The sequence below is a fragment of the Manis javanica genome, chromosome 5 (assembly GCF_040802235.1).
Source record: "Manis javanica isolate MJ-LG chromosome 5, MJ_LKY, whole genome shotgun sequence".
In the NCBI taxonomy this organism is placed as follows: domain Eukaryota; kingdom Metazoa; phylum Chordata; class Mammalia; order Pholidota; family Manidae; genus Manis; species Manis javanica.
Window position 1 is genome coordinate 80,102,602 of NC_133160.1, and position 12,520 is coordinate 80,115,121.

At 39.7% G+C, this 12,520-nt stretch overlaps 1 protein-coding gene across 14 annotated transcripts in view; it reads right to left on the reverse strand.

Moving 5' to 3' along the window:
* Positions 1-468: 468 nt before the first annotated feature.
* The window catches only part of ALPK1 (alpha kinase 1), a 121,946-nt gene continuing 109,894 nt past the window's right edge, over positions 469-12,520 (reverse strand). For 11 of the 14 annotated variants that reach the window (XM_073237164.1, XM_073237163.1, XM_073237162.1 and 8 more), the window contains 5 exons: positions 10,338-12,438; positions 7,686-7,839; positions 3,701-3,863; positions 2,277-2,463; positions 469-1,118 (listed from right to left, as the gene is read on the reverse strand). In XM_073237164.1, the coding sequence (XP_073093265.1) occupies positions 919-1,118; positions 2,277-2,463; positions 3,701-3,863; positions 7,686-7,839; positions 10,338-12,438 (2,805 nt within the window). In that variant the 3' untranslated portion in view covers positions 469-918. The other 3 variants (XM_073237170.1, XM_073237173.1, XM_073237172.1) reach the window with 3 other exon arrangements.

Genomic DNA, 12,520 nt, shown 5'->3' on the forward strand with positions numbered 1-12,520 from the left:
TGTAGGTCTGACTTACACTACCAGGTAAGCTACTAAGACCTGCTGAGATGATAGTTAAGGGGGAAAGAAATGTAGAATAAATAGTGGAGGAGGGAACTGTGAGAACCAGTTGTAATTCCAAAGACTAACTGTAGTAAGGGAGTATCTCACCAATCACCCTGTCTGTGAGTTTCTTTCAGCAAGATCATGGAGGAGCTGCTCCTCAACCTGTGTGAAGAAGTGGAGCTGTGTGTCCGAGGCGTGGCCTGTGGTGGTTTTAAAATTCCTCCCTCATGCCTGTCACAAATGTAAATGCACTAGAAGAAAACATGAGAGAATTAAAAATAAAGAAACCCAGAGTAGGGGAGATCTACACAGGACATAAATGATTAAATAATTCAATTATGTGAAACGAATTCTACATGGAAAAATGGTTTCATACAAAGTCAAATGTCAAAGGACCAACAGAAAAAAAAACTGGAACTCATATCACAAAGTCCTGAATTCTTTAATATATATAAGGAACTTCTAAATCAATAAGAAAAACACCAATACTATTGGTTTTGATAGTACAAAAAGCTCCAAATTCTCAATGGCTTAAACCACAAAAGTTTCTTCTCATCTGTGCTTTGTGTCCATCATGGGTCAGTGGGGGCTTTTCTCCATGTTGCCCTCACTGCAGGACTCACGCTGGTAAGGGGAGATCACCGGATGTTTCCTGGGTCATTCTGGCAGAGGGAAAGAGACTCTGTAGGGCCCTGCACCGGCAACTAAACATGAGCCTGAAATTGGTACTCATCAGTTCCTCTCACACGTCATGGGCCAGAACCAGTCCTATGGCCCCACCTAAGCCCAAGGGGACCAGGCGGTGCCACCTGGAAGGCATGAGATCCTGACATTGAGCAGCACTAAGGCTACCGCAAAACCACTCCTGGTAGTCTATGACTCTTTTAGTTTCTCAGCTGAAGGTCTTGTCAAAGAAAGACGATGGCATATTTCATTACATTCCACATGCTGGCTATTAAAGAAGTAAAAAATTCCTCTCTTTCCGAAATTGGTAGGGACATCTTTCTGATCAACAGAGTGAATCTGGGGATCAGTTAGGTATATGACCCCTTTTCCATTACCAGTCACCCAACCTAAAAGAGAAATAAATATGTTCGAGAATTAAATCCTCTATAAAAGCCAGTAAAGTGTTTCAGGGAAAAAAAAAAAAGTATATACTTAAAGAGATACCTTAAAAGTGTGGTCATCTTCTGGTTTATATTTAATAAATTTCTGCTAAGGGATTTGGTGTTGCATATTCCAAGTACTGTTTTAAGGAGGATTGAATATTGGGTAATTAGAATTGTCAAATATGACATATGTAATTTTCTAGGAATCAAAGAGCAATGGGATATATTTAGTATAATGACTAAAATCATAATATTAAATATGTCTTCCATGATTCAGAAGTTTCTTCAGTGCCTCCCATATTAATTCATATATTTACCTGTTCATTTTACAAATATTTATTGATTAGTATACAAGACACTGGGCACTGGGGATACAACCATGAAAAAGTTCATCAAAATCTCTGTACTAATTGAGCTAACATTCTGGTGAAGTGGGACAGGTTAATAAACAGTACAGGTAAGTAAAATATATAATATGACAGAGAGTGATGATAAATGCTATGGAAGTGGAGTAGAGAGGATCCTGGAGGATGGTCAGAGAATCATTAGCAGAAATAATTATAAGAAATCTCATTTATCATTTAAATAAAGTGTAGCGTATTGGCTATAACTATAATAAATAAAACACCTTATGAACTGAAACAAAATTAAAACAATATTAATGCAGATATTTTAAAGAAGTCAGGTTCAAGTATACATAATTTTCTGTTCTATAATGATCCCAATTATGACATCCAGTATCACACTTACTGTGATGGTAAAGGGCTGGAGAAAAGAGTGGAAAATTTTTCACACATTGAAATATGCAATATTAAGAAACCTACATCACTCAAATCCACTTGAGCTAAATAAAATGAACAATTACAGATGTGCTCTAGAATTAAATACAACAGAATGCAAACCAGATCATCTCACTGAATATGTGACATCTTAAACACTTGTAGAAGCTTCAGACATCTTTTATGGGCATCATTTGCTACATAGAGTAAAATTGATAAATTCCAAATAGTAGCCTATGCATAGAACAATTTATGAAATAATGATTGTTTGAGCTATTTACAAAATCTCACATTTACATTTAAATAATACTAAAAGTAAAAACTAATTTCCAGTTTTACATACCTTGTAAATCGACCACAACATCTCTATGATTAGAAAATTCATAAGAAAAATGGCCATAAGCCAAGCCGTAGTCTGTGGCTTTGTATTCTGTTTTCACCACTTTCTTGTTATTTGATAATTTTACAAATTCTCCCAGCATGTAAGGTTCCACACTGACACATCCCTTTATTGTCTTGCCCTCCAAAATCTGAAAAATAGAAACAGGGGGCATTATAACATAATGGTGAAGGCCATGTGCTTTGGGGGCAGGTAGATTTCACTTTGAACCTAGGCTTTGCCCCTTAGAAGCTTTGTTACTTCTCTATTTTGGTTTCCTCATTTGTAAAGTAGGCATAATAATAGCTACCTTATAGAATTGTTAAAAGAATTATATGCGAAAATGCATGTAAAGTGCTTAAGATTGTATGTGGAGTTTCATAGCATCTAAAACTTATTATTATTCTTTTATTAAAATGCTCACATAAAAATTAGGCCATTGAGTGACCTATCTTAGAGGGCTAGCTTGTCAGGGCATGTAGATAGATCATGCATAGAGATTATGGAATATCAGCTCCAGCATTTCTGTATGTGATCTACTTTGTGGAATTGTTTCAAGGGTTAGAGTTAATGTTTGTTAAATGACTGGCATAGTGCTGCTTGACTATAAAGAAAGTGCAAAATGGATGATAGCTATTATTACAAATATGGGCCTAAAATAAAATATGGGTCTAAATTCGTCTCTGCCAAAGTAGAAAAAAACAAACAAACAAACTTAAGATCTAACATATTTGGGAAGCAGGCAGAGAAAAGTCAGTGGAGATGGTTGTCTTTATATATTTAAAGACATATCTTTAAGGAACACGATTGGTCTCAATGGTCCCAGAAATCAGAGCTGTAATCCATAGGTAGAAATAAGAGGAAGACAGATTTGGGCAAAAAGCTAAGAACCTCCTAACAATTAGAGTTATTTGAAAGTAGAAAGGTAATAATTATTTTTTCTTACTGAAGGTGTTTAAGCTATGGCTTAGTAATCAGTTGGTTACAAGGGGTGGGGACCAACAGATGCAGAACAGGGAATTTATGCATCACGTTGAGGGGTTAAATTGCACCAGACATGATCCCTAGGTCCTTTCTCTCTCTTTGAAACTATAAACAATACAAAGAGAAAGTATACTAAAAATGCTAACTTGACCATGTGGGACCAGGTACTAGAATCAACAGAGTGACTCAGAAGATCCAAATGATGCATTCAGGGTACAGAGCATCATATTTCTCACATATCTTTCTAAGTACATGAAGCTGATGAAGTAGATGAAGGAACCTGGAGTTCACTGGATTTTACCAGAATGATGGTGGCAGTGTATGGAAGATAGGTTGGTAATAGAAATCTAACCTAATATATATATAGGCCTGTTTAATCAAACACTTGCTTTCTGTAATCTTACCAGTAATATTGTGGATGGGATGTAGAATATCTGTGTTGGAATCTTTTGTTCATAAAGTCTCTTGTTAAATTCTGTCACATAGTGTTGGGCTGTCATTTGCCTCTCTACATCGATGAAGTGGTGCAAGAGCCCCTTCTGCTCCTTATATTCTTTCCCAACATATCTATGAAAGGAGAAAAGCCACACAAGGAGACGCAAAAGTGATTTACTATAGAGTTAAGAGAGTGGAGATCAAAACAAAAATTCAAAAATGCTTGACAAATGTTTCTCTTTCTCTGTTTCAGATAATCAATATTAATTATTTTGACTTAGCTCAGACTCAAATAATTTTGTATGAACCACCTGAAAAATGGAACACAGTTCATGTTAGCTGACCGTGATGGTAAATTTTATGTGTCATTTTGATTTGGCCACAGGATGCTCAGATAGTTTGGTCAAATATTATTCTGGGTGTTCTGTGAAGTTGCTTTTGATTTTAAACCAGTAGACTGAGTAAAGCAGATTAAGCTCTCTAATGTGAATGAACCTCATCCAATCAGTTGAAAGACCAAATAGGAAAAAAAGACCTTCTTACTTGAAAAAAGACCTTTTCCCCAAGTAAGAGAGAATTCCTCTTGACTGACTGCCTTTAGCGGGGACATTGGTCTTTTCCTGCCTTTGGACTTGAACTGAAACATCAGCTCTTTCTGGGTCCCGGGCCTGCTGGCCTTTGGACTGGAACTACACCATCAGCCCTCCTGGACCTCCAGCTTGCCACTTGCAGATCTTGAGACTTGTCAGTCCATAATCATGTGAGCCAGTTCTTGGTACTAAGTCTCTGTCTATATGTATATATATCCTGTTGGGTCTGTCTTTCTGGAGAACCCAAATACACTGACTCAGGACCATATTGATTAAAAAGAGAACTTGTCCAATTCATATAGCAGTTTGTCAAACTTCTTTGGTAAGGCAAGGGAGCCAACATGGGTAGCAGAAAGTGTACAGACTCTGAAGCCAGATCTTTCACTCCCTGCAGCATGGCTTTATACAAGTCAGTTAATCAATCTGAAGCCCTCCTCTAATTTTTGCCTTTTGTGATTACTTCATCTCTACAAATACTAGTTTTCCATCATCACCTATTACATGCACAACACTGGGCGAGTCCTGAGTGTTGTCCTGAGTGTTTTGAACAATGTGTGAGACGTGATTTGTATATTCTGAAGGCTTTTGCATAGCTGGGTATGGAAGAATACAAAGCAGTAAACGACTAAGTGTTGAATGGAGGGAAATAATAAGTACTATACTTTATTGTAGCTTCTATTTGCTGTAGGTTGCTGTGAATTTATGAGTAATTCACATGGGTCAGGTGACTTCCAAAACACCAAATGAATCGTCAGTCTCAATGAGAGAAAATTCTCTCCAGAAATTTCTAAGTCCAATATAATAATGGAATCCAAGTCAGCTGCAGTTTTGGTGATTCAAATTCCTGGGGGATCAGAAGATATCTGACAGTGGAGGCTGCAGAGGAGGAGATGACACACATTAAAAAGCAGCTTGCAGAGGAGCAGTTGTAAATGATTCAAGCATTTCTGGAGACTTTGGGGCCTGCAGAGGATTGGAACCAGTTGGGAACTGTGAACAAGCCCTGTGGTTGCTGGGACTAGAGCATTTCCTGAACGTGCTGCCAGAGGACCTCCAGCCCCAGGTTCAAGATCAGTCTGGGGACAGAGGCCCATTCCTTCTAGCATCTTCTGTCATTTTGTTTGGATCGTTTTTCTTTAGCAAAGATTATCAGCAAACTCGCTTGTTTCTTTGGTTGCTCTTAAGATTGTTTCCTGGTGTTGTGAGGTTTGACAACAACATACCTAGATGTGAATTTATGATTTATTTTCTCCCTCCCTCCCTCCCTCCCTCCCTCCCTCCCTCCTTCCTTCCTTCCTTCCTTCCGTTTCTTCCCTCCTTCCCTTTCTATTCTATTTGGGATTCACTGAGATTTATTTAAAAATTAATGTATTTTACCAATTCTGGAAAATTATCAGAACTTATCTATTCAAATAATAATTATTTTCTATTTGCTCTGTTATCTTTTTTCTGATCACTCCATCTTCCATGTCTCTTATTCTCTCTTTTATTTCCCAACTCAGATCCTCTTAAATTAGTTTCTTTGGGCTGCTGTAACAAAGTACCGTGAACAAGGGGGCTCAAACCCCAGAACTGATTCTCTCACGCTTCTGGGAGCTGGACGTCTGAGGTCAGGGTGTCAGCAGGGCCTTGCTCCTCCTGAAGGCAGCGGGGAAGGAGGTTTTCCAGGCCTCTCGCTTGGCTTCTGGTAGTTCCTGCCTTGTGGCAGCGTAACTACAATTTTCATGTTTTCTCCCTGTGTGCATGTCTATCTCCAGATACGTTTGGCCTCATCTTAGGTTAATTAATTATATTTCCAATGACTATTTCCAAGGAAGATCACAGTCTGAGGTACTGGGACGTAGAACTTCAACACTGAATTTGAGGGGCAGGCAGAGAGATGGTAAGAAACTCATTTTACCCATAACACCTGGCTCTACCAGTTGGCTGTGTGATTTGGGGCAAGTTTCTTAACATCTCTGTGCCTCAGTTCCCTTGTCTGTAAAATGAGGATGATGATAAAATCTGAGAAGTGACTAGTGGGAAGGGCTGGGGGAGAAGGGGAGGCAGATAAAGGGGCACAAGAATTCTCAATCACAATAAAAGTTTTTCATGGGCACTGTAGTACAGCATGGAGAATAGAGTCAATGATTCTGTAACATCTTTCTATGTTGATAGATATTAACTGCATTAGAAGGGGTGAGGATTTGATAATGTGGGTTACTGTTGAACCACTGTATTGTACAACTGAAACCAACAGAAGATTGTATATCAATGATACTTCAATAAAACAAACAAACAAAAATAATATCTGCCTCATGAGGTTTTGTGAGGATCAATTAAATTAGTATATAATTTAATTTGTGAACTGGGCTGTCCACAGTTCGGATTTCTTAGAATATTTTAACGAAAGAGCATCTGGAAACAGGGCTTGGCACATAGCAAGTATATTTACATGTTTACTGTTATTATTGCTATCATCAACAACGTCTTCAAGAAATGTACTTCTACTACGTAATATTCACCCAATTTCCTCTTTCTTTCCTCCCTCTCTTCTTATCTATTTCTTACATTTAGATTTGGGTAGGGAACAGGGTTTACTTTAAATTAAAATTCTTGGCTTACAGGTCTTTTTAAATACACAAGTGGTGTGAAATTATACCTCAAACCCAGTGAGGATGGTCTATAGGCACTAATTTTGCATGTGAGTTTTTGCTTAGAGTTGTCATCAAGAACCAAGGTCAAACAAAAATTTTTCCAGGCATTTGTCTCAATGGGATGGCATTTTTTAAAGATAATTTTTTCCTTGAGGATGGAGCCACTCTTCAGAACCTGCTCTATATAGGTGGTCTCTAAACTCAATCCCTTCCATGTGTGACTTTTGTCACTAGCTGCTCCCTCATTCAACTCCTGTCTAAAAGTTTTACGGGGGGTGTCTTTGGGGGTCAGTATTCTTTTGTATCTCTGGATAAGCTTCAACCAGGGCCTTAGAGGATTTTCCTGCCCCCTTTTTTTTTTGCAGGCTTATTTATTTACTTAAAAGTGTGCTTTCTTTCCTAGTCTAACTAGACTTTTTGCCAACACTGTTACTGAGAGTGTTTAAGGTGCTCTGTCCTGCCATATGGCCAGAAACGCCATTTTTCTTATCTGTACAAAGGGAATAATGGGTTTGAGATCGTGTGTATCAATGTGAAATGGCTGACATAATGCTGGTCAATATGGGGTACCTGTTATTAATGAATGAGGAGGAGGAAGGAGCAGAAATCTGAAAATACATATTTTGGTAAACTTTTTGAGCCCTTTCAAAATCGCATAAATGACTAATTAATTGAAATGCAAAATAAGCCCATGTTATGTTAGTAATATAGATGTTTAAAAGCCATACCTCCCCAGAATTTCTTCTTGATGAAGATGATGAACCCAAAAAGCATTTCTTTGTCTGCCTTTCTTCTTCACATTCAGGTAGTCCCCCAAATACGCAGTCGTTTCCTGGGCTGTCCACAGTTCGGATTTCTTAGAATATTTTAACGAAAGAGCATCTGGAAAAAAAGATGAGATGAAAATAGATTTTAGTTGCAAAAGGATATTACAATTTGTAACTAAAGTTGAAGTGACACAGGTCATAATCCAGATCATCTGAAATCTTCAACTTCTTAACACATCTTCTCAAATTTCAACCTCTTCTGTGGCTCCTTCTAAAAAGTTAGTGAAGTACAATACAAAAGTAAAGCTTTACAAATATAATGAAGATTCACATAATGGCAAGAGTTTCTGTCCTGTAAGGATAGAGAATAAAGGGCTTTTTAAACAGCAAAACGCAAGAGACCATCTTGGGCTAATAAGTGATACATGGTTGGACCTTCTAATGTTCTGGGTGGCCCAGATAACATTCTGCTACTTGTACCAGATCACATAGCTAAAAATAAATAATTTTGCCCCTGAGGATCCTGATTACATATTAAAGTTCACTCTAATTTCTCTTACTTGCTTTAAATTGGGGAAATCCAGGAATTACTTAAGAATAGAGCAACAAAGATGCAAATTCAATTGACAAAGGAAAAGATAAGAGGGAAAAGTAAGGACTCTCTCCATCCCTAAAGAAAGAAGCAGAAGTGCTAGCCAGGAAGTATCACTTTGAGGAAAAGACCAATATGAACTCTGAGGGGAAAATGTGACAATTTGGGGTCCAAGTTAAAAAGATGTGAACAAGTACTTGTGTTGTCACCTATATCAGTACCTCATTCTTGTCAAATTACATTCCATTGTATGGAGGCACCACATGTTGTTTATCCCTTTGTTGACTGATAGACATCTAAGTTGTTTTCAGTTTTTAGCTATTATGAATAGGGCTGCTATGAACATTCATGTACAAGTTTTTATTTGAACACTTGCTCTCAATTCTTTTGGATGCAGACCAAGGAGTGGAGTTGCTGGATTATGTTATACTTCTATGTTTAACTTTTTGAGGAACTGCCTGTTTTCCACAGCGGCTGTGCCATTTTTACATTCCCACTAGCAATGTATGAGAGTTCCAATTTCTCCACTTTCTCCCCAGTACTTGCTATTTTCTTATTATTAAAAAAATAATTATGGCCATTAAAAAAAAAGAGGTGAACAAGGACCTCTTGTGTCTAGGTGGTGATTATGGATATGTGAAAGGGAGACCCAGAGGAGAAAATACGTAAAGTAAGATAACTCACAGGTCTGGGATGGGGGCAGAGATGACTGGGGGTTGGGGAATGGTGACTGGGGTTGGGCCACTCCACCAGAGAAGCTGGGATGAGATGGAAGGTGAGCTGCTTGCCCACAGGTAGGAAGGGAGCGGCTTGAGGGAAGAAGAATGGAGAAAATGTATGTATTTGGGCCTTGCTTCCTCCAATGTGGTTTTTCATCCATCACGGACACATTCACATGACAATGAAGTAGCTACCTAAAGAAGAAATGTGATTCCAAACCTGCAGAATCTCACAGTGCACAGGGAAACCCTACTAGAAGATAATTTTTGCTTTTTTTGGGAACAATCTGATCCATATTGTAGTCTAACTTAAAGGTGGCAGGCAAAACATTGGAATACTTTGAAGCTGAAGTTTTCAGCGTTGGCTTTATGTGAACTCCCTGGAGAGCTCTTAAAAACTACTGATGCCTGAATCCATAGCCCAGACCCATCAGAACGGAATCTCTGAGATGAGGCATCAGAAGGTTTAAAAGCCATCCATGGGATTCTCAGGTGGTGCTAAGGCTGAGAACCACTAGTTTAGTATCCAGTGTTTAGCAATTCACATAGTTTGTTTCTTCTGAACTGCACATCACAATAGTTTTTTTCTCATTCAAATAATTCTTCAGAGTCTTGGAGGGCATTATGATATGAGCCTCAGGGCTTTTGTCTTCTTCCCAGCTCCTCCACCACTTCTAAGCTCTTTAGACACAGAGTACTGGGTGGCCCCAACCCAGTCTCCTTGCTATAGGAGGTGACCTTAGGTTGACCCTTAAGCAGGAAGTACTTCCTGATGGTAACAGTAGGGGACACCTGTTCAGTCCATGGCTGGCAAGAAACTTCGTAAGTGGACAGGTTATAAAAATCTCTGCCCACTGGAGGGATAATGTTTAACTAGGAGAAACTCTGTCTCCCTAGAATTTGAATGAGGAAAAATAGAGAGAAATCACCTGGTTGGTAATGAGAATCAATGGAGAAGATAGATGCTGAGTGGATATGGCATCCAGAGCTGTTTTAAACCCTGACTGATGACTGTTGATGAGTCCTCTAAGATTTCTGTCTCTCTCACTGCCTTGTGTGTCTTTATAGCAAACCTTAATATATGAGGTGGCCTGAGTAAGTCTCTACTTTTTACAACTGTTAGCATCCAGCATATAAGGAGTGAGGAAGGGTCCTGAAGTACCCATTTCTTGTGTTCTCACAAGGCTTCATAGGACTCTATGTCCTTCATGAACCTTAAGTGATCTACACAAACTTTTTGGATGGCCCCAAACGTACGTAGATATTTCCTGAGGCTGTACCTACTGAAAAAGTTGTACTTACTGTATACTCGGTGGAGTTGACTGGGCTTAAAAACTCCCGTGTTCTGCAGTCTCTGGAACAGCCAATCATGCCTCACTCCTGCCAAGAGTTTTTCAAAGTCATCAGGCTGCAGGGTGCGAGCCTCAAGGATCTCTTGCCTCGTCATTCCAAGCAATGAAACAAAAGAGCTTCCACTGGAATTCAGAAAGGACGACGGGCTGTCCCCTTCAGAAGAACCCCTGGAAAATGCAGGTGATTCCAACCACCACATGGAGGACGAGCTGGAGTTCTGGCTGCAGTTCAGTAAGTTTCCAGGATAATTTCCCTCTTCTGTGGTAGCACAGTCCTCCTTGAGGACAGGGAAGGGAATGTTACTGTGTACAGAGGAGCTGGGGGTGTCAGACCCCTGATCATGTTTACTTGCCGGGTAAATGTCCGAGCTGCCGGGCAGTGGACCCTCTTCATCCACTGTGGAGGCGTCGTGGTCAATGCCCTGCTCTTTGACAGAGCCACTGCTTTTTCCTGAGTCAGGATTTCGAAGAGGCCAGTGAGGAGTGAAAGAGCTACATGTCATCACGGAACTTTTCCCCAGAGAATCGTCCATGACTATGGGAGAGTCTAAGGGCATATCCTCTGTTCCTTCTGCTGTTTCTTCTTCTGGGTCAACCCAGGAGGAACTATATTTTGGTATCAGGCCTGTAACTCTTTTGATTTCTTCTTCCTTCTCTTCTCTATGCCTGTCTTTGGCATTATAGTTGATTTCTGGAAACCCATCAATGATTTCAAAGGTTTCCTCTCCTTGGACTGAAGGATATGTGGCCATGATCTTGGTCCAACCAGAATCAGACAAAGACCAAGAAGCAGAGCCAAGTGAAGATCTGGAATGAGCAAAAGTGTTTCTGGAGCCCATATTTCTGACTTCCTGCAAACCTTCTGGAGATCCTTCTAACCACCTTGCACCAGAGGTCAAGAAAGTGCCTGTTGTGTTATGAGGAGGGAAGGTTGTCAAGGGCATGTGCTTGTGCAGTTGACTTTGAGAAGACTCTAAATCATCATCCTTCGATACCTGGACAGAGAGATCATAAAGTTCTGAAGACAAAGAATGTATAGATCTGTTTTTCCCAGTGGGCCCCAGCTCTTCAGACAGGGCAGTGGAACACTGAGTGTCCAGAACATGTTCTTCTTTGCTATGTTCTTTTCTGGTTGGCCTATCATCAACATCAAACTTCAAGTCTTCCCAGCTTGTGGAAGAACTAAACCCTGATAACTTGCTCCAGGAACTGGAGGTCTGGCTGTCACTCAGAGACTTGTTCCAAACATCTTCTTGACTGTTGCTGTGGTCTGGTGACTCCGTCTCAGTCTCCACACCTTGATCAAAAGAGACCCGAAATGCATCCGAATGAATCCAGTTTCTCCTTCCTACTCCTTTGAGTTTCTCCTGACCATTCTTAGCCTTTTGGGAGGAGGAGGTTACTGTGTCTCTTTGAAAATGTGGTTTGTCCTCGGTAGTACTCACAGTATCTATGGCTTTTGTTTCTGTTTTTAGAGCAGTGATACAGACTCTTGTTTTTGTATCTTCCTGTTTATTTTTGTTGTTTCCACAAGTGCTTTCAAATACTTCACACACTGAAGTATGATGCTGAGAATAGGTTTCAAGGATTTTTTGGAAATCCATTTGCTCATGCAAAATGAGTTCATCCAAATTACATTTGAAATCCTCTGGAACGTAAGACTTGTCATCTAAATTTGAGAAGCTTTGAACTTGGAAATGATCCTTCACCTGGGTGATAATAGACATGATTTCTTGAGACAGAGTTTTCCTCTCCTGACTTTTGGAGGACGTACTGAAAATATACAGCTTTCCCATAGCTTCCCTGCAGAGCTGACTTGCTTCATGGACCATCCCTATCTCCCCACAGAGTCTTTGGTGTACTGTGGTGAGACCGAAGGCAGCTTTGAGGAAACTGTGAAGCTCCTGTTTTCCAGTAACTGGTTTCTCATCTCTCTTAGTGAGAAGGCCAATTTCAAAGGCCTGTTTGGCTTCATATAGATAGGAAGTCTTCATCTCCAGAGGACAGTCATTAGAACTACCATATGACAACAAGCATGTGCCTCGGATATTCTGAAGAAAATGCAAAGTACAAAATCAGACATTGAATTTGAAATCAGAAGTAAACCAGGAAAATCTTCATCCTAGAGGACAG